The 22,274-nt window shown below is 37.5% G+C and overlaps 1 protein-coding gene across 6 annotated transcripts in view; it reads right to left on the bottom strand.

Moving 5' to 3' along the window:
• srgap1a (SLIT-ROBO Rho GTPase activating protein 1a) overlaps positions 1-22,274 on the bottom strand; it is a 108,117-nt gene that overhangs the window by 13,650 nt on the left and 72,193 nt on the right. For 3 of the 6 annotated variants that reach the window (XM_051869756.1, XM_051869759.1, XM_051869755.1), the window contains exons 9-18: positions 20,208-20,405; positions 19,257-19,341; positions 18,394-18,421; positions 16,323-16,425; positions 13,626-13,686; positions 12,856-12,933; positions 11,411-11,545; positions 7,448-7,553; positions 6,956-7,180; positions 3,958-4,037 (exon numbers count right to left, since the gene is read on the bottom strand). In XM_051869756.1, the coding sequence (XP_051725716.1) occupies positions 3,958-4,037; positions 6,956-7,180; positions 7,448-7,553; positions 11,411-11,545; positions 12,856-12,933; positions 13,626-13,686; positions 16,323-16,425; positions 18,394-18,421; positions 19,257-19,341; positions 20,208-20,405 (1,099 nt within the window). Of the gene's footprint in view, positions 1-3,957; positions 4,038-6,955; positions 7,181-7,447; positions 7,554-11,410; positions 11,546-12,855; positions 12,934-13,625; positions 13,687-15,036; positions 15,071-16,322; positions 16,426-18,393; positions 18,422-19,256; positions 19,342-20,207; positions 20,406-22,274 lie in introns of those variants that run through there. The other 3 variants (XM_051869758.1, XM_051869757.1, XR_007926125.1) reach the window with 2 other exon arrangements.

Below are 22,274 nucleotides of genomic sequence, written 5' to 3'. Positions count from 1 at the left end.
CACCAGCACCCGCGGCTTCAAGCACACCCAGGAGGAATAAAGGCTGACACAGTAGAAAACTGTGTTTCCAAGCTGCATTTCCTGTTTTTAATGTTTTTAATGGAGACATGCTTGCAGACTGCACGGGTGCTGCCATTTAGAAGAGAAAATTAGCTCATTACAACATTGTTAGGGGCCAGTTAAGAAATGTTTTGTCTTGTAACAAAGACCAAATGTTTTTAACACAGTTTAAATGGTTTTCTACCTCAAAGACTGGCATTTAACAAAGATTTGTTTTGAAACAGAAACAGCCTAATTATAGTCAACATGAAATGGCATTCACTACTCATTTAATACATTTTACTGAATTTTCAGCATCATTACTCCAGTCTTCAGTGTCACATGATCCTTCAGAAATCATTTTAATATGCTGATTTGGTGCTCAAGAACCATTTCTCATTATCAATTTTGAAAACAGTTGTGCTACATACATTTTTGTGGAAAACGTGATACAGAGTTCTTTGTTACACTTTATTTCAATGGTCCACTTTAGACATTCTACTACTAACTAAAAGTTACTTATAGATCTACTAGTAGACTGTTTAGGGTTAGGTGTTAGGGTTCAGGTTAGTAGAATAACTTGACATGTAGTTGTAAAGTTACTTATAGTCAGTTGAATGTTTGTTGGGGGACCATCAAAATAAAGAGTTAGCTGATATTAACCGGACAGTCTACTACTGTAATGATTGGTAGTTAACATGCAGTTGCAAAGTTACTTATAGTTAGTAGAATGTCTAAAGTGGACCATCGAAATAAGCTGTTACTAATTTATTCATTTTTTTATTAAGAAATTAGAGTCATTTTTTAATTAAAGTTGACTTTTAGATCAGATATATCACACAAATCAACATTTCCAAAACACCTAATCTTCTCATTCAACATTGGTTTCTCGCAGATGCTGAGATTTGTCTTTTTCCGCCCAAGAGTACATTATGTCTGCTTATTCCAGTTCACTTGAATGAATAAATGGCTCTAAAGGCATAGCAGGGGTCCCATCACTCGATAAAGTGGTTTTCCAGACGGGCCCTGAGACCAGACGATCCCTTTCAGATGCAATGATTGAGGACAGATGCTGCACTGGTCATAGGTTTGAGCAGGCTGATATAGTTATACTCCAACAGTCATCGGTTCCTCAGGATGATTTCTATAATAATGCCAGCTAACGAATTCCCATAAAAAAGGCTTTTTTTGAGAGAAGATTTACAAGGATAATATAACCGAAATCTCTTATTATGAAACAGGACAAAACACACAAGCTACCCATAATTGAGATTGGACATAATTAATGTTCGTAGTGCAAAAAAAGGAGAATTCCTTTACTGGGAAGAACCTCTTCAATACATTCATCAGGAAAACATTTGGAGCAAAACCATGGAAGCTGAGAGCAATTTTACAGTCTTCAGGTCAGTTATGATTCGGTCTGACATTGATATCCGACATCTGCGTTAGTTAATGGAAATCCTGACATACGTGAAGTATCAGGTTTCTCAGTTAAATGTGACAGATTCATGAAATTTATACAGACAGTAAGATGGGAACAGTCAAAACTCATCTTTATCATGTAGATGCACATGTCTGGATGTCCAATAGTGGTTTACGAATATAAAAAACAAACTTGTTTGTAATACACTTCAATAAATTCAATACAAAAAGAATTGAACACTAGAAGTTCTGGGTTCTGTTTATACTCTGGTGGATATGAGATCTGTCTGTTCGGCTCTGTTTAGAAATTGGACGAATGATGGCGACATGACGTCAGAGTTGGACACGAGTCTCATTTCCTATAAACACTTGTCAAGTGATGCAGGTCATACTTAAAAATGTGAGTGCCGCTTATACATGCAAAACTTGTTACGGTTTTGTAGGTGGTTGTCATGGCATTGCTATGCGGTTGCTAATGTGTTCTAAATGGTTTCTAGTATGTTTTATGCAGTTATTAGGGGTTTCTCTTGCAGTGCAAGTCTTTTTGTCAGTTTTATCACAAATCTTAAGCCTAAACACTTACAAAAGAAAAATAACTTTTCTCAACAAGCTCCAAGATTTAAAGTATCTTTCATGTTTGTAGTACAAAGTGTAAGGGACAAATTATGTGTCTTAGTTTAATACTTAATACTAAGGTTAGGGGTTTGTTTAAATCTCTAACCTTAAGAATGAACAATAATGTTTTTGCCTTATCCAAATAATTAAATCCCACTTGAGCAATTACAGGGAGTCTCTATTCCCATTTGTTTTTATGATCCAAAAAAGGTAGACTTCAAAGCAAACATCTAACAAAATGAATGTGATTTTGGTATTTCTGATACAGTCCTACCATTTATCTGACTCTCTGCTTTAGGCCGTGACACACCAAGCCAACGTCAAAGGACTAGTGACGACAAAACCCGACCGTGTTGTCGGCTCTCGTCAGTTGCGTCTCGGCCAAAAAGCTGCGCTTGAACACACCAAAAGGACTACAGCCTTCTGTCCGTGTCGTCTTGAGTACTTTGCTCACTTTCAACACTTTGGCTTTTATCCTTGTGCACTGGCTCATTCACTAAACTGAAGAGCCAATCAGGGGTGTGTTTCCCAAAGCCAACTATGGTCATAAGTTTCGTCGTTACCAATAGAGTTCAATGGAACTTGCGACCAAAGTTGGCTAATTATGCTTTTGGGAAACCCACCCCAGAGCGATTTTTCTCACCGACGGCCCCGATGCCAATTCAACGTGCTGTATTGGGCAAACTCACTCCGATGTGTGGAACTCTCCACAAAAACAAGCGTTCATAGATAGTCAACGTTGGCAGACAGCCGACCGTCGTCTTGGTGTGTCACGGCCCTTAGAAACTCACTCATAAACAATAGAATAAAACGTGGCTTTTGTCTGTCACAGAAATCTTAGATATGGAAAAAGCACACTTCCCACTTCTCTTATAAAATAAAGCACAAGAAAACAGGCATTGTTCAAGTACAGACAGAGAGAGACAGGAAATGTGTCTATTTTCAGTGAGGTAACATACAGGTCAACAGCAACATTTTCCTTTCGGTTCTTTTGAAATACTGGAGAGAAGACGAAAACAAACCACTTGATTTAGTTTTCACAGTCTGAAACTTGCAGTTTATTTCTCAGATTACACATGGGAATTGATCAAGTGTCATCAATGTGCCAAGCATCTGGTTTCAGTTGAGCTATGGGAACTTCTAGAGAACCTTTTCCATAATAAAACTACATGAAACTATATAAAGAACTCAAATTTGTGGCAGATTTGTGAGGACTTTGCATGTATTTTTAATGTAAATAGCTAAAAGTCATGATAGACTGGTCTATGTTGCCCTGCAGTAATGGAAAGCATTTACCATGCCCTTCTTTGTTTACGGATGCTTCTCCCTTCCCAAAGGATTAGAAAACAAAAAGAAGGACCAAATAGTTTGACGTAGTTCTCCACTCTGTAACAATCATTTAATTTAGAGCTGTTAAAAGTTATTACCCAGAGGTCAGTGCACACAGGGATTAACCCTTGACTGGCCATGTCAGAAAACGTCATGTGAAGTAAAATCAATCCATGGGAATAATAACAAGCATTTGACAGGACAGGAAAAGATTACCTAAACTTGTTCTTATGACCTCAAAGTGCTTTCTCAAGGCCAATTCACACCGCACAGACAAACGCCAACAAACACCAACAAACAGTTGGCCATTGGATTTAGAATTTTATGAAAAATAACTGTCATGTTCACACTGGCCCAACAGAACATGTAAGCAAACCCAATGCCAACAGACGCCGACAGCAGCAACACACTGATCCAACAAAACCCAACAAATGTTTGTTGCCGTTTGTCGGTGCGATGTGAATCGGCCTTTAATGTATAACCAACATACGCTGGCATGGGAAGTCATACTGTACATACCACTACAGGGTGTGGTAAACAAAATAAACATACCATCCTCACTGGTGTGGGTCTCAATTCCTCCATCTTGATCAACCTCCTCAAGAGCTCCATGTTCACTGTATGGACTCTCACTACAGAAAAAAAGAGGAAATAAATCAGGACAAATAATTATTTAGCCAAATAATTACTATTTTTAAAGACTTAATAGATCATGGCATTTACATCTGTAAATTAAAAAAAATAATTTTGCAGACACGAACATTGTGAAGTCTATGCCTATGTATAAATCTTTAAAAAAGTTAAAAAACCGTGGTCTGTCCGAATACTTGATTCTGATTGGCTAGAACGTGTGCAATAAAACCGTTCAATGCACAGGTGGTTCCAAGTCAGTTTAATCACAGTTCTATATTAATGCTCTGTTTACATTGAAGCACATACGTCACTCTGAGATCACGCTGCGCACACACAGAAACATTCAGGAGCACAGAAACTTATCAACGCTGACTATTATTAATAAAAAAGCTTCACTACTTAATGGCTACATTATATTTCTCAGCAACAAGGGGGTGACATCACTGGTTTTGAAGTAATTAAACTCACAGCTTCATTGTTACGCTGAACAGACGTAGGTAATTCACACACGGATTTCTCATCTCTCTCTCTCTCGATAATGAATTCAAATAAATACTATAATTCATTCATTCAAATAAGTGTATCTCACACACTACTACTTTATCTCTGTGTTTGATTTAAAGTGGACAGAATGGTAGATCTAACGAGCCGTAACTGATGAAAATAACCGTAAATTTTCCCCTTCCACTCAAATATTGCACTGCAAACATCAATGACAGTCTTAACTTGTCAATGCTGGGAAATGACCATGGTATAAGCGGGATAATCCACAGCTAGCTGTGCATTAAAATATTTTAAAGCGGTCAGAATGTTATATCTAATGAGCTGTAACTGATGAAAATAACCATAATTTTTCCCCTTCCACTCAAATATTGCACTGCAAACATCAATGACAGCTTTAACTTGTCAATGCTGGGAAATGACCATGGTATAAGCGGGATAATCCATGGCTAGCTATGCATTAAATTATTTAAAGGATCATGTGACACTGAAAACTGGAGAAATTATGCTGAAAATTCAGCTTTGCCATCATAGGAATACATTAAATTTTAAAATATATTAAAATATAAAATAGTTATTTTATATTGTAATAATATATCATAATATTAATGTTTTCATTGTATTTTTGATTAAATAAATGCAACCTTGGTAAGCATAAGAGACTTCCTTCAAAAAAATTTTTTAAAAATCTTAACGACCCCAAACTTTTAAACGGTAGTGTATGTACAGTATGTATTTCTTTACATAAGCAAATGCATGCACAGGGAAACACAGAGTTAAGTCACAGCCAGAGTAAAACTCAGCATCAAGCAAAAAATACAGAGGCTGTCATTAGTATTCAGGAGGAGTTGGGCAGGGTGATTGGGATTCTGTCAGTGGCACAGCATGGTTACTGAGACTGGCAGTAATGCCCTTCACATCCTTGCAGATTACCTCTGACACACAGTAAAGCCATTTCAAACAGAGTCTTGCCACTCCCACATGCCACACTACCAAAGGGGAAAATACGAGAACCGGCTTCGGCGAGTTTAAGGAGGGTGGATGTAATGATTTGAAATGCTCAAGTACAGATTCTTGCAGTGGCAGGTGTTTTGCTTCAGTTTGGGGGATGAAGACTTGTGGGAGTTGGGCCGCTGTCTTTAAGACAACAAAATCACTAGCCAACACATACACACAGCTGTGGAGTTGGCGGAAAATGTCTCTTTCCTCTTCTCATCCATGCGTATTTCGGAGAGAAATGAGCGTTGGTTTGGCCGGCGATCTTTCCTTACCTTGATGGTGGCAATTATCAAGATGGTTTCAGTCTGTCTCACCTAGTTGAAGATCTCCAAACCCTTAGGCCTCTAAAAAATGTCCTACTTCAACTAAAGAGTTCACTATCTGCACGTCATCATTTCAAATAATTACCCACACAGAATCCAAACACAGCTCAGATGCAGCTGGTCCCGTCACTCTCTAGATCCAGGCACACATACCTGTGATATTAAGTGCGTTTTAAATACAAACTTTTGGCCTAGAGCCGGGTTTATCCTCACAGAGAAAGAATGAGAAATACAAAAACATTTTATAACACAAATTTCAGCTATTTTACAGTTTTGAAGAAAATAACCATCACACATAATTCACACTGAAAAAAGTTTCTTTAAAAGGGATAATTCACCCCCCCAAAATTGATTGAAATTCACCCTCATGTCATTCCAAACTTGTATGACTCTTTCTACACAGAAAATAATGTTTTGAAAAATGTTTTCTGCCATACAATGAAAGTAAATGGGGTCTAAACAACACTGAAAAAAGACATTTTACAAAATATCTTCTTTTGTGGTCCATAAAGGTTTGGAATGATATGAGAGTTACAGTGTTGTTAAAACTAAAACTAAACAAAAATGAAAACTAAAATTCTAAATACAAAATGTCAATAAATACTACAATAAAACATAAACAATACTAAAAACACACTGGAGAGCGAGTGAATAATGACAGAATTTTCATTTCGGGGTGACTATCCCTTTAAATTATGCATTCTGGACCTGTATTACCTTCTTCCAAATCTTTTGTAAGGATTTATACTCCTTTCCTGGATCAACTAGACCTGATCTTCAAAACAAAGCCGTCCCACCCTAAAACTGTGCTAAGAGAATAAGTGACTCACTGCTGCACTGACTAATAATTTCTTTTAAGTTAAACAAACTATTTCACTTCAGTCACGCCATGGATGTCTGGATACCATCACTAATACAGAACAGAAAAATACAATAGTCCAGATGCTGCCTTTAACAAGCTCAGACAATTCTCATCTCTCAGGTTGAGCAACCCCTACACATCTAACACTTCCTTCAGCTACCGAGACACAATTACCCAGACAGTTATTAATAAATAATTAAAAATAACATCACCATCTCATCCTACCACTCACCAATAATCTCCACCAGCCATACACTTCTCATACAGGGGGCCGTCAAGCTCCTTTGAGTCAGGAAAGATGGTCTCGTGGTGGATGATGATGGTTTTGATGACCTCATTGACATGGGCCTGGCAGGAGACCTGGTCCTGAGTTTCTGGAGTGGGCATGAGGGTGGGGCCAAAGCAGATGGCCAGATTATAGGGGTCCATCATGTTTTCATCACTGTACTGGGACAAGCTGCAGGAAATATGAACAAGCTATTAGGCAACCAGCAAAAAAGGCAAGATGGTTCTGGTTTGAAGGTTTTAAAGACTCTTAATCAGATAGTTAAGTTTGAGTCTGGTCTGAGATTTTCTTCATGATACGGATATAGGAATGATTTTGGATCTAAAAGTGATTGTCATGTACAAGTAGTGTATTATATCATCAGCACTTCAGATGTTATTTCAGTTGTTAAATGCATTTTTAAAGCTTGCTGTGAGTTTTTGAGACATTGAGACTTACTGGTTGAGGAAGGCGAACAGATATCGCATGACCACAAGCACTGATCTAGGTACAGTGAGAAGGATCTTTCGAATATACAGCGCTCTCTCATACAGATTTTCTATTCCTACAAGAGAAAGAGAGTAAATAAAGAAATTAAGCAAAAATCAAAGAGCATCACAAGTATATAAATCAGTATAATTATATATCATTTTCAAAGCAGAATCAGAATCAGTCTTTAGAAAGAGAAATTTTAAAAATAAAACACACATCACCTATAATCAAACTTTAAGACTACACTTACTAACATTTCCTTTATATAGTTGGAAGCAATTGCCCAGACAGTTATCAATAAATAATTAAAAACAACATCATCTTATCCCACCACTCACCAATAGTCTCTCTCTCTCTCTCTATACTGTAAGTCTACCACTCAGAGCCTATAGATTTAATTATTACACACCTCATTAGGTTGAACACGACACATGAAAATTGCATAGATCGCAAAGATTGCATAGACGACATTCACATTTGCGCATGTAGAGAAAGCGTAGGAGTCCTGGACACATGCTTGTCCTGCCATGACATTCAGAAATTATTATTCAGGGTCGCCGTTGTCATCCACGCCACTTAGCAGCCTTGAGTATCTAATGACATGCCTCCATCTGAACGTGATAATTCACTGATAACCACATCGTTGCAGCACTATTCATAGAGTTACAAGGCTGAGCTCATTATGTGTGGGGAAAAAAACAACAACATTACAATGGAACACCAAGTTAAACTCTGCCCAATCTTGTCATGTTGCAAACAGACATTTTCAATAGCCAACTATCACTGCAAAAAAAAATGACTTCTTTTAGATTTGTTGCAGTGTTGTTAAAAAAAGTCATTGTTTTTGTTTTGTTTTTGTGCACAAAAAGTATTCTCATCGCTTCATAACATTAAGGTTGAACCACTGCAGTCACATACGTTGACTATTTTAATGATGTTTTTACTACTTTTCTGGACCTTGAATGTGGTACTTGTGTTGCTTTCTATGGGAGATTAAAAAAAACCTCTCGGATTTCATCAAAAATATCTTAATTTGTGTTACTAAGATGAATGAAGGTCTTACCGGTGTGGAAAGACATGAGGGTGAGTACTTAATGACAGTAAGTTGATTTTTGGGTGAACTAACCCTTTAACCACAATGCAGTGCAAACTACATTAAATAAGCGTTCTGTCAAAGGAGAGTGAATATTAAAAAAAACGAGGCGATTCATTTGTGTTCATTTAAACTGAATTGCTGCCCTCACCCTGCACCTAATGAAGCTGATTAACAGAGCATTAAAGGAGGTAAAGTCTCAAAACTATTTAACTCTTCATTTTAAAGGAGCTTAAAGATTAATCCAGAAGACTGGCATCGCAGCAACATGTGTGAGTATTCCTACAGCTCTCCTGAAGCAACTGGGTTTTTTCACTGGAGTCTTTATAATTTACTTCCTGTCCCCTCTGGAATTCCATTAAGCATCTTTGCTGTCTCCTTAGTAATGCACACTCAGGCTGTGTTTGAAATCTCATACAAGCACCTTATTTAACTTTTTCTACCATACTACATAGTATTTATGCTATATGCAGTATGTAAACTGTGCCCAGTATGCAAATTTTTGTTATGCATAGAATATGCAAATGACTACACAAGTCAAAACATGCAGAATGCAAAAAGTCAGGTTTCCGAAAGTAAAAATCCTATTCATTTTCTCCAGGGGAATTGATTTTTTACTTATAAACCTTTAAAGACAGACTTACATAAGCTTTAAGGCTGTTAATCAATGATATATGCTTTTGTTGAAGCCATAAGCCCGTATTGTTTCAACTTATTTTTTCAAATACTTGTATGTAACAGTAGTAGTATATATATATATATATATATGCATATTTTTAAATAAACAAAAAAATATATTGTTTCTGTATACATAATAAACATCGTTAAATCAAGAGTTTTATATTTATCCCTTTTATTTTGATTATATCATTTGCAATGCTTCATGGGATTAGTTGTTATTCTCATTAAAGCCGTTAAGTATACAGTCTTCAGTACAGTATCCCACAACGCAATGCATTTCTAGTATGATGACTGAACCAGAAGCAGTATCAGCAATTTTAACATCTTTCTGATCTCCTTTTATTTTACTTTTTGATCTGACTGCCAAGACATTTCCACAAAAACGGTTTTAAAAAGTCAACACTGGATGTGACTCATTGATTTAAACAATTACTTTAGCATACAACTATATAAAATGTTTGCATACTGTTGCAAATACTTTTTTTAATATTAAGTGTATCCTTCACAGTATGCCATGCTGTATGCCACTAGCTCATTCCAAACATAGCTTCAGATTAACAACTACATCTTAACCTCAACGGATCCCATGTGTTGCTTGTGAGACACATAAGCAGCACTTATAAAAGCAAAATCAGCCTCTGTAGAACATAACTAAAAACTGATTTGATCTGCTCTCATACATTGCTACTTTAGCCCACACAGATCCCTGATTCATCCTCTGATAGCAGCTTAAAATAGCCATGTCACCATTAGAAAAAAATATCTGGGCTTTTGGGAATATGCTACTTGTGTTTCCACTGGGTTTCCAACATGGATCCTCAGCAAAAGAAGCCATTTAAAGACACTGTCAAACCTCAACACGGACAAGGCACATGTCTCCAGCTACACAACATGAACTGATCTCCTACAGTGCAGTGAACAAACAACTCTGAAAGTCTATATATAGATCTGACAGGGATAGAGAACAGGAGAGGCCATGTGTGTTTGAGGGAGTGTGTGGTATGCTGGGAAGGGGTAAGTCGTGTGTAAATGTAAACAGCAGGGAATCCCCATTAGTCACACTACAGAGTGTCACAGACACAAGTCCGCACGTTGGTCGGCTATGAACGAACACATGCCTTGAAATTCCTCCACAAGTACAGACAAACAAAACCCACCCAACCCACACATGCAAACTCATGGGACCTTATTATAGCTCTCACAAATTTTGATAAGAGAACAAATATTTAAAAAGGTTCCGTCATATTTTGCTCCAAGCAATATTTTTATGCTAAAACTAAAAATATTATTTCTACATGGCAGGGAAAATGTTAAAGTAAATTTATCCAGGTTTAAAAAATGTTTATGTATGCAAGGAACTGCTAATAGCATAAAACCACTTTAATTATTTATCTAAATATTAGCAATGAATTATTAAATGAATGATTTTTTCCAAAATTGTATCTGTGGGCTAAAGTTTGTCAGATGCTTCAGGGTAAACTGTGCCAGTGGTTCAACTAATTTTTTTTTTTAATGGAAATTGCATTGATCTTATTTAATATATTTACAATTTATACATATTTTAATTATATAATTTAAATACAAACATCATTCATGTTCATAACTCATTATATTTTTATTTCAAATGCACATTGCCCATATACTGTCCTTTAATAAGAGGACAACTTGGTATCAAAAGGCACAGCTTACCCAACTCTTGCCTAAATCATATCCTTGATCCAAGCTGTGGATAACAAACATCCCATTAACCCAAATGAAATGATTGAGCATCACAGTGTCATTCTGCATTCATTCAGTGCAGTCTAGCATCATCTGTGATAATGATAAAGCACGCTTTCTGAGCTCTTTCAAACTCACACAAAGTTGCATTCATGCCAGTTGAAGGACCAACTGAAGCTCTAATGTGTCATGCTGTGGTGGAACACACACTGTGCTGTAATGGAGGGTGCGTAAGGCTGTTAGCGTTAGCCTGAGGCACTGGACGTCTTGTCATTCAGTGAAGAAAGTCACTGTGCCACTGTTGGGGGCAAATGACTGAGATCTCTTCATCTGAATGTTCACGATAACAGTTCAAAGCACTGTTAATTCACACTGAGAATCAATGACAGATTTACAGCTGCAGGTCCAAAGAAAGCATAAAAAAATGAGGCACTTACTGATACAGGAGATGAGATCACTGAATCTTTCCTTTGGAAACAGAGGGTTCTCCAAACCTCGAAAGTAAAGTTTCAAAACACCCGCAACAGAGTTTATATCGTGGTTATTCTCTTCGTCTGTCAGAGGATCGTTACCTAAGAGACATATTATGCATCAGATCTGCTGTTTACATTTACATTAATTTTTTTATCCAAAGTAACATACAAATGAGATACATACATACATACATACATGAACACACACACACACACACACACACACACACACACACACACATATATATATATAAATACACCGATCAGGCATAACATTATGACCACCTTCCTAATATTGTGTTCGTCCCCCTTTTGCAGCCAAAACAGCCCTGACCCGTCGAGGCATGGACTCCACTAGACCCCTGAAGGTGTGCTGTGGTATCTGGCACCAAGATGTTAGCAGCAGATCCGTTAAATCCTGTAAGTTGCGAGGTGTGGCCTCCATGGATCGAATTTGTTTGTTCAGCACATCCCACAGATGCTCGATTGGATTGAGATTTGGGGAATTTGGAGGCCAAGTCAACACCTCGAACTCATTGTTGTGCTCCTTAAACTATTCCTGAACCATTTTTACTTTGTGGCAGGACGCATTATCCTGCTGAAAGAGGCCACAGCCACCAGGGAATACCGTTTCCATGAAAGAGTGTACATGGTCTGCAACAATGCTTAGGTACATGTCAAAGTAACATCCACATGGATGGCAGGACCCAAGGTTTCCCAGCAGAACTTTGCCCAAAGCATCACACTGCCTCCGCCGGCTTGCCTTCTTCCCATAGTGCATCCTAGTGCCATGTGTTCCCCAGGTAAGTGATGCACACCACCCGGCCATCCATGTGATGTAAAAGAAAACGTGATTCATCAGACCAGGCCACCTTCTTCCATTGCTCCGTGGTCCAGTTCTGATGCTCACGTGCCCACTGTTGGCGCTTTCGGCAGTGGACAGGGGTCAGCATGGGCACCCTGACTGGTCTACAGCTATGTAGCTCCATACGCAACAAACTGCGATGCACTGTGTATTCTGACAGCTCGTCTGTTGGATTGGACCACACAAAATGTTCACTTGCTGCCTAATATATCCCACCCACTAACAGGTGCCATGATGAAGAGACAATCAGTGTTATTTACTTCACCTGTCAGTGGTCATAATGTTATGCCTGATCGGTGCATGTGTGTGTGTGTGTGTGTGTGTGTGTGTGTGTGTGTGTGTGTGTGTGTATATATATATATATATATATATATATATATATATATATATAAAAATGACATGAAGATGTTTTGCCAAAGCACTATAGTCAAGGTCCTTAATTCATGTGAATTTAGGTTCATAGCTCACATGACTCAAGAGCTCATTAGGAAACAAGAGCTATTTCAGAAACCTGAACTCTGTTACCACATTTACACACACACACCTCTCTCAAATGAGTTCTTGATATCATTGACTTCAACTTGAGATCCAGACACTCTGAATATTCCTTGATGTTGGAGGCCTAAAAAAACAGAGAGAGAAACTGTGAAATACATGTTTAAATAAGATGTCTTCTTGTGTCCATTTAAATCCAGTGAAAATAAAGGCTGGTCCATCGTAACCACGGTCAAATCCCAACCTCAAAAGCTAAGCCGTGTGCTTTAGAAAAGTTCCCTTTTTCTAATTAAAGATAATGAATGAAGGAGAGAGACTGCAATCAACTTCCACAAAAACATCCGTCAGTCCGGATTAGCTTTTAATGGAAAGCTTGGCTGAGGGTCAGAAAAGATTAATTAAAACTTCTCTATAGTTCCAGTAAGACGGCCACACACAGACAACTTTCAGTGCTTACAATAGATACACAAGATCTACGACTGCGTTCGCACAGTTAATACAGGCATATGATAAAGACCTCTTTGGACTGAATGTCCTCTGACATTGACAGGAAAGCACAACACTAAACTTACAATAGATCTAAAACAAGTTTGTGCATGGCCTAGACAGGAATAGGATGGACTCAACCAAGACTCATCCCAAACTTCAGATAACCATTGACAAAACAGGTAGCAGTTAGGTAGCAAGTTTAAAGACAGTAGCATAACTGATGAACTTCTTTTTGGGCTTTTCTGGTGCTATAATAACAATGGTTGGCTGTTCTAAGGAATTATGTGTATTTTATGGTTTGAGTCACAAAGCAATTGCAATATATCTTACCATATAGGTTGATGAATCGAATACAGCTCTCAACAACTCGAGGTATTGCTTGTCCAGAGTCCTTAAACAAGACAAACATGGGTATTAACTCTGGATGTGGGCTAAGCAATCAGTCTAGCTCTGAATCATCTGAAAATATACCACACACCATTTATCATTCATGTCAGAGATGACAAGATAATCCTTCTTGACTCTTACAGACTCTTTTTAAAGTGCACATTTAAGATTTTGGGCCTTACCCTATCCCAGACAGGAAACAAAATGACAACTATTATCTACATGCTAACATGGTTCTTGAACATGAATGGCGCAAATGCCACTGGTGGAAAACCCGAAATGCTTTAGTGAATCCAGCTATGTGATCCTGGTGTCCGGGCTGCCTGTTGTGTGGGGTTAGAGCTGTTTGTTCAGTGTTTGGCAGTGCTCTATCTTACAAGCTTTTAAAAATGCTGTTATCTGCTTTATACCCAGAGAATGTGCCAAGTCCGAAAACTGTGCAAGCGCCAGGAACTGAGACAGACCTCACAGGCGCTACATTTCCCAGCTATGATCAGTGCAATAAGGGGAATACAAAATGTGCCGCCGTGAACATGTTTAAATATTGATACTGTACATCTGAAACAAATCATAATTGAAACTAAGGTGGTAAAGTAAGGAATGGTGGAAAACTCTCTCTGCACTTTGCGTGCAACACTTTTACTTAAGAAAAAGTATAATTCAATAAAAAAAAAAGGGAAATGTTGTGCAATGATTAAAGTACTGCAAGTAATATGTATTGTATGTATTATAAGTATTGTAGGATCTTTATATTCAAATCTTAAGCAGATTGATTTATAATCTTAGAAATTATTTTTAGTCTGTGTAAAGAACTCTAAATTCCTACTGTGAATGAAACGTGCTATATTACTAAACCAGACTTTATTTTTATTATTATTTTTATATATTTAAATTGTGGGATATTTTCCCAGTTAAAATCAACCAATCATAATTGTATGCATTATGGTCACTAAAGCCAAGAAGGATGAACTCTTGTCAAGCACATGAACACATTTACTTTGGAGTCCAAAAGTCTGAGACCACTAGCTTCTATTTTGCATATTGATAATTTAATACAAAATTTTCCCTTACAAATAATATTATCAACAACCATTTGACTGAAAATTTGAACAGAAAAAAATGAAATTAATAGACAAATAATACTATTTATTCCAAGTTATAACTTTTCTTAGTTTCCTTATTTCCCATTTTAAATAGAAATCCCAGAATCAGTGTGGTCTCAGATATTCAGACGCCACTGTACATGGTTCACAGCTCCTTAGGATTAAGCAGAGGTGACTGGAAGTTAAACTACTGGAAGCTTAGACAGACATGAAGCAATGAGCTAATCAGGACAAGCCGACTGTTTCTGTACCTGGTGTCTTGTGTGTGAGTTCCGTCGTCCACGACTATGAGAGAAGGACAGCAGAACGACAGGACAGAGAGCCAGAGAGTGAGAGAGCAGAACAAACAGAAAGAAAGAGGCGATCCCCAGGTTATTTGGTCCCAGCACTACAAGCCACCAATAACAGCCTATAAAATCATTATTAGTCTTCCAATGACACCATTAGCTCCAGCCTCACAGAGAGAAAAAGAGGGGGTGTGCTGACACAACATTGAATCTTATTATCCAATAACTTTCTTAATCAAGTTTTTACACCAAAATTTTGCATCTAAACTTAAAATATAAGTATTTATTATAGTTAGTTACCCATTTACTCCACCTTATGTCATTCCAAAACTTTGACTTTCTTTTTTCCATGGAACACAAGAAAAAAAACAAATAAAGGTCACTCTGTTCTGACAAAAGTGAACAGTCAGATGCTCTTAAACTCAAAAAATGATGCACCCTAAAAGTGACAAAAGTGGCCAATATGACCTCAAGTTGATGTCCGGAACAGACTGAAATTGACTAAAGTTGTTTTATGCTGAAAAACAATATTTATGTCAATGTCATTGGTTCTCAGCTTTCATAACTGCTAGATTTGGCAAGTTTAAAACTGCAGAGGAACGAAATCTAAGCGCTAATGCTTTGAGAAAGATTTTTGATGAATAATGACTTAAAGCTATTGTATCGGTGAGTGCACTATTGTATGCTGTTTAGTAGTATAAATAGTGTGAGTAGTGCGTTTCCAATGAAAATTCCAAAAAGAAAAAGTGCATTTGAGTATATAGTGTACAGTGTATAGTGCGTCATTTGGGACACAACAGAAGTCTTAGAATATAGTGTCAAATATAGTATAGTGCACTTTGTATCTTTTAACAACGTACATCTTTAGCATGCACTTGCATTGCATGGAAAAAGAGCAGCATGATCATTCTAGAACATTCCAGAATATTTGTGTTCCACAGAAGAGAAAAGCTCAGGTTCGGAAAGGCACGAGACAGAGATTTCTTTTTTTATTTTTAGGTGAACTTCCCCTTTACAAGGCTTTCATGTTGCCCTGAAGCAACTGGCTGAATGTTGATGCCTGAAGCTCACTTTATCTCTGTCATCTCGCTTTATGTGTACACACACCCACACATACCCCCATTTCTGCTCTGTTTAAAAACTTCCCCAGCCATAATGATCAGTCAAGTAGAAGCAAGTAGCCATGGATCATTATGGCTTCAAGCGGCGGTATTCAGTGCAGGTAGTACAGTACCCAAAGCTCTAAGTACCTTAACAAATGACTCCAAATTGCCATTAAACAGCTTAACGTTAAATACAGAGCGTGGCCTGGGCCTCTGTGTGCCAAACGGTTTAGGAGGAAGACTGGGAGGCCTATAAAGAGATGTTTACACTTTTAATCTTGAATATGCTCTGTAAGCCTCACGCACCACTAATGAGTTCATATCTCACACATAGCTTATGGAAAAACTTTGTGGTGGACATGTGATTTCAGGTTATTTAGGGGGAAGCTCCCATTGTGCAAGCTCAGTGATCTGCACACCCCAATGTCCTGTTCATAAACTTTACTTCCACCGCACATCAAAGGCCATGGAAATGGCAGGTCTGCTGGGAACAGCAGGAGGTGGAAGTGCGGGAGATGTCCAAGCACGAAATCTTTTGGCTCGGCTTAGGGAGCTAATGTTTTAAAAGGGAAATCACATGGGGTTATACCTAAAAATCTGAGTTCTTTTCAATATCAGAATGCAGTTCTTGTTTTGTGATAGAACTGATGCTATGTCCTTAATGGATCTATAACGGGCATATGCAAAGAAACTAAAAAAAGGTAACATGCAAGTTTAATCAATTCAGTTCACTCTTGTCCATTACTCAGTAGGAGAGCTTTATATGTGCTTTCAAACTGTAGGATTTGTGGGTGAGGCTGAATCTAAAAAGCACTATTAGTGCAAAGCATTGTGGGGAGGAACCCCAGGGAAGATTGCTGCATGAACATATGGTGAATTATGGCAGAGAGCAGACATAAGCATCTGGTCTACTGTTTGGATCTTATCTGTGTATATACCCTTAACTCTTAAAACTTTCAAGTCTACTTTCTCACAAGTGCTTTTGTATTAAAGGGTTAATTTCTGTCATTAGTTACTCACCCTCATGTCGTTCCAAACCTATAAGACCTTTCGTTCATCTTCGGAACACAAATTAAGATATTTTTGATGAAATCCAAGAGGTTTTTTTATCCTCAATAGAAAGCAACGAAATTACCACATTTAAGGTCCAGAAAAGTAGTAAAAATATCATTAAAATAGTCAATGTGACTGCAGTGGTTCAACGTTAATGTTATGAAGCGATGAGAATACTTTTTCTGCGCAAAAACAAAACAAAAAAATAATTCAATTCAATATTCTACAAATTCATCTCTCCCGTCATTCTCCTACGCTGTTTACGTTCAGCGCTTCCAGGTTCTACGTCAGACACCGGCTCATTATTGGCCGATACTGTTCACGTGAGCAGCACGTGTGATGCTGACACAGGAGCCGACCAATACTGAGCCGGCGTTCTGACGTGGAACCTGGAAGCACTGCAACTGTAGTCGCGTTGACTATTTTAACGATGTTTTTACGGGTGTTTTTACGGGTCTTACGGGTGTGGGACGACATGAGGGTGAGTAATTAATGACAGAAATTGCATTTTTGGGTGAACTAACCCTTTAAGGGAAATCTATAAATATAGGACAAAAGATAGAACAACAGATAGAAAGATAAAATGAGCAATAGAAAGATTGATATATAAACAATAGAACGACTGACATAATAGATAGAACTACAGACAGAATAACAGATTGACAGAATGATAGAACAAACAATAGATAGAAGGATGGACAGAACGATAGATACATAGAATGACAGAACTGATAGAAAGAATGATAGAATGTCAGACGAAACAACAGACAAATAGATAGGATGACAGATAGAATGATAGAACAACGGAGAGAACAACAAATAGAATGATTGGCAGATATAACAACTAGAACGATATAACAACAGACAGAATGAGACAGATCAATAGATTGAATAGAATGAGAGAGAATGGAAAAAAGAACAGCAAATGATAGTAAGGCTGAAAGAACAAAAGAACAATGAAATCAACAATAGAATGACAAATAAAATGAAAGAATGGCAGACAGAATGACCGATAGAATGATATATTGACAGACAGACAGACAGACAGATAGATAGACAGATAGATAGAAGTCTGACATAACCTAATATTATATCTGACACCTTAATGTGTTGCTGAAGATACAAAACAAGACAAACTATGAATAAGGCAAAGAACAATTTTTACCTTGTAGTCGCATATTCAGGCCGGTAACCTGAGAGAGAGAGAGAGAGAGAGAGAGAGAGAGAGAGAGAGAGAGAGAGAGAGAGAGAGAGAGAGAGAGAGAGAGAGAGAGAGAGAGAGAGAGAGAGAGAGAGAGAGAGAGAGAGAGAGAGAGAGAGAGAGAGAGAGAGAGAGAGAGAGAGAGAGAGAGAGAATGTGACAATACAGTTCTTCAGAGGCCCAAGGGAAGCTTTCGTTTATGCTCAGTAAAGCACATAGAGCTAGCCATCTGTCTGGAACTGGACATCCATACACATACACCTTTAGGACATTGTTATGTTTTGTAGAGAAAATCTACATTTCCACTGCAGTAGCAGCTGAAGAGTTTTAGCTACAGGTACCTATTTAGCTATAACAATATTTCATCAAAGTGCCAGAATACAGCAGGCAGACTACTGCCTACATCTTTAAAAAACAGACACGGTTGATTTTAGGCCAGGGAACACGGTTCCTGACAGCTTTGTTGATCCCACCCACACAGCGTTCACTCAGTGGCCCCTAAGAGCAGAGTCTGCAGTGTTCACAACACAAGACTGAAATGCCCCAGGCTCCAAAACACGAAGAGGCAACATGATGAGCAGATTTATACATGATGAGGGAATTATAATCCTTCATACTATCACAATTAATTAACATGAGGTTAATAGGAGGTTGCATCACCCACATGAGCAGCAGTGTGTCATGAGCATCTTCCTACTGGTTTTAACTGGCTAAGAGGATTATGATCCAAATGTGTAAAGTACCTTCATCATTAATTGTGTACTTGCGGTTTTAAGTTCTGACCCTATGTTTGGAGGAAAGAAGAAAGAGAGAAAGGCAAACAATACCATCACCAAGGGTCCTCTTCAGTAGATCATGCTTTGCCTGTAGCTTAGTGATGAGATTGCTGCCCTCTAGATATTCACGGAACTTCTGTGAAGAGACAATTGAGACCAGCATGAGAGCAAAAACATTTGACAGCAGGGTGATTTAAGCACAGAGCCAGAATTAACTTTTTGGCAAACCTGCCAATGGCAAGCGAATTGAGAAAATTTACCAGCCATAAATATTTCTTACCAGCCATGAAACTAATTCAGGAATTTTCTCTCAAAATAATAATAATAATAATAATAATAATACATTAAAAATAAAAGGTAATTTAATATACATAAAGTTCAAATGAAATACAATTAAATTAAAATAAATAAAAAAATAAAAATAAAAAATATACACACACTTCCGGCCAAAAAAAATATTTGAATAAAAATATATGTTTTAAAGAATACTTTTATTTAATTTATTTAATACTTTTATTAAGCAAGGATGTTTTAAATTGATCAAAAGTGAGAGTAAAAGCATCCATAATGATAAAAAAAAAAAAAATTATTTAAATAAATGCTGAACTTTTTATTCATCAATGGATCCTGAAGAAGAATGTATCACGGTTTCCACAAAAAATATTAAGCAGCAATAACTGTTTTTATTGACATTATTCATAATTGAGCACCAATAATAACTGAAAACCAGCTGTAATAATATTTGACAATATTACTGTTTTTACTATATTTCTGACAAAATAAATACAGTCTTGGTAAGCATGTTCAAAAATATTTTAAAAAAATGTAAACTTTTGACCAGTAGTGTATATTATTAAAACATGATTTCTTTATCGTTTGGCATGACCTTCTTATAATGCACAGTTTAAAGGTAAAACCTGAGATCATGCATATTAAGCATTTTTATTTAAATAAACTAACTGTTTAAATTTATCGTAAAAATTTTATGAAACACAAGCTGACCATAAAATAGAACTGCTCCGTCTCCTGTTGGTTGGCGCGTCTCTTGGCGATGCTCGGCTTGCTGAGGTAGGTTTCCGACACAGTGGACTTGACCGATTCAGTGGAGCGGCTGTGATGAAAACATTCCGACACGTCATAGTCCTCGATGGTCACCATGTCCTGGATGGTAGTGAGAGTGGCCTCTGAGGTCTTCTTGATCTGAAATAGGAGAACATTTTTACTAGGGATGCCACAGTCATATAATAGCGATAGCAACTAAGAGTACAGTATTACAGAGACAATCTAACTCAATTTCATTCCAGAATATTCCTGCAACATTTACTGACAAGAACATGTGTCAGTGCAAAAGTGATAACAGGAGGAACAAAAGTGCTAGAAAAACACATTAGGCACCAAATAAGTGAAAGGGAGGGGGGGGGGGGGGGGGGGGGGGGGATCCTCTGACCGTCTCTGCTTGACATGTGCTCTGTGACTAATAGCAGGCCTTGAGCAAGACACCGGACCAAAGAAATCAATTTATAGCGAGGGGAGAGGAAGATGACCCAAGGGAACATCATTCATTTGATGGGCTGCCCTTGAGGATTCATTTCTGTAACTTTCCAGTTTCAGACATGCAACATTACCATACAATTATAAATGTCTGGAATTGTATATACCAAGAGGGACAGATCACAAAGTGAATTGCTGTAGATTGTAGACCAGTGACAGGCTTCAATGTATAAAATAAACAATATAAAGCCACTTTTTTTGGTTAAAAATTATTAACCTGCCAGTGTTCAAAACAATTTTTTTACCTTAGCCCGATTCACAATAAGCGATAAGCTTATAATAATGTTTTCTAATACGAATGGTACTGGTAGGTTTCTGCGGGATTCAAGCATGCTGCTGTTCGTCTTTACGTCACGTCTGTTTACATAAAGAACGAGTCCCAGCTAGTAGGCTATATCATATGTGAGGATGGAATCATGGAAATCATAAATGGATCATTAACATTAATGGAAACATTAAAGGATAATTTATAGCCTTTTCTTATTTTGATGGCGGATTGTATGGCATGACAAATGAACAATAAGATATTAGACTGTACAGAAATGGAAATCTACAGGTAACGCTTATACACTAAATACACATAGTCACGCAATGCTGGTGTTGTTAACGTTAACAATTTGAGAAAGTATAACAATGACTGACAACCATACATTCTCCTTAAAACATTAGATTCATCCGCGCTGAGGAGCCGTGCCGATGCACAACCCACGTAAAGATGATAATTCCACAAATAACTGCAATTGCAGGTTTCAAACAGAGATGGCGACAAAGAGGCAAAACTTATGGACTGCAGCTTTATTGTGTTCAACGCTTTAATTATCATTCTTCAGGGGTATTTCTCAACAAATACTGATATATATGATTACTTCTGATACATTTGTATGTCTAATTAGCATATCATGTAATTTAACCCAATTACAATATTTAATCAATTACCAGACATAATTAAAACATACAAACCCGATTCCAAAAAAGTTGGGACACTGTACAAATTGTGAATAAAAAAGGAATGCAATGATGTGGACATTTCAAATTTCAATATTTTAGTCACAATACAGCATAGATGACATATCAAATGTTTAAACTGAGAAAATGTATCATTTTAAGGGAAAAATATGTTGATTTTAAATTTCATGGCATCAACACATCTCAAAAAAAGTTGGGACAATGCCATGTTTACCACTGTGTGGCATTCCTTCTTTTTATAACAGTCTGCAAACGTCTGGGGACTGAGGAGACAAGTTGCTCAAGTTTAGGAATAGGAATGTTGTCCCATTCTTGTCTAATACAGGCTTCTAGTTGCTCAACTGTCTTAGGTCTTCTTTGTCGCATCTTCCTCTTTATGATGCGCCAAATGTTTTCTATGGGTGAAAGATCTGGACTACAGGCTGGCCATTTCAGTACCCGGATCCTTCTTCTACGCAGCCATGATGTTGTAATTGATGCAGTATGTGGTCTGGCATTGTCATGTTGGAAAATGCAAGGTCTTCCCTGAAAGAGATGACGTCTGGATGGAAG

The sequence above is a fragment of the Ctenopharyngodon idella genome, chromosome 18, assembly GCF_019924925.1.
Source record: "Ctenopharyngodon idella isolate HZGC_01 chromosome 18, HZGC01, whole genome shotgun sequence".
Classification (NCBI taxonomy): domain Eukaryota; kingdom Metazoa; phylum Chordata; class Actinopteri; order Cypriniformes; family Xenocyprididae; genus Ctenopharyngodon; species Ctenopharyngodon idella.
Note: the sequence above shows the minus strand (reverse complement) of the source record. Positions and strands in the feature narration are given on the sequence as shown.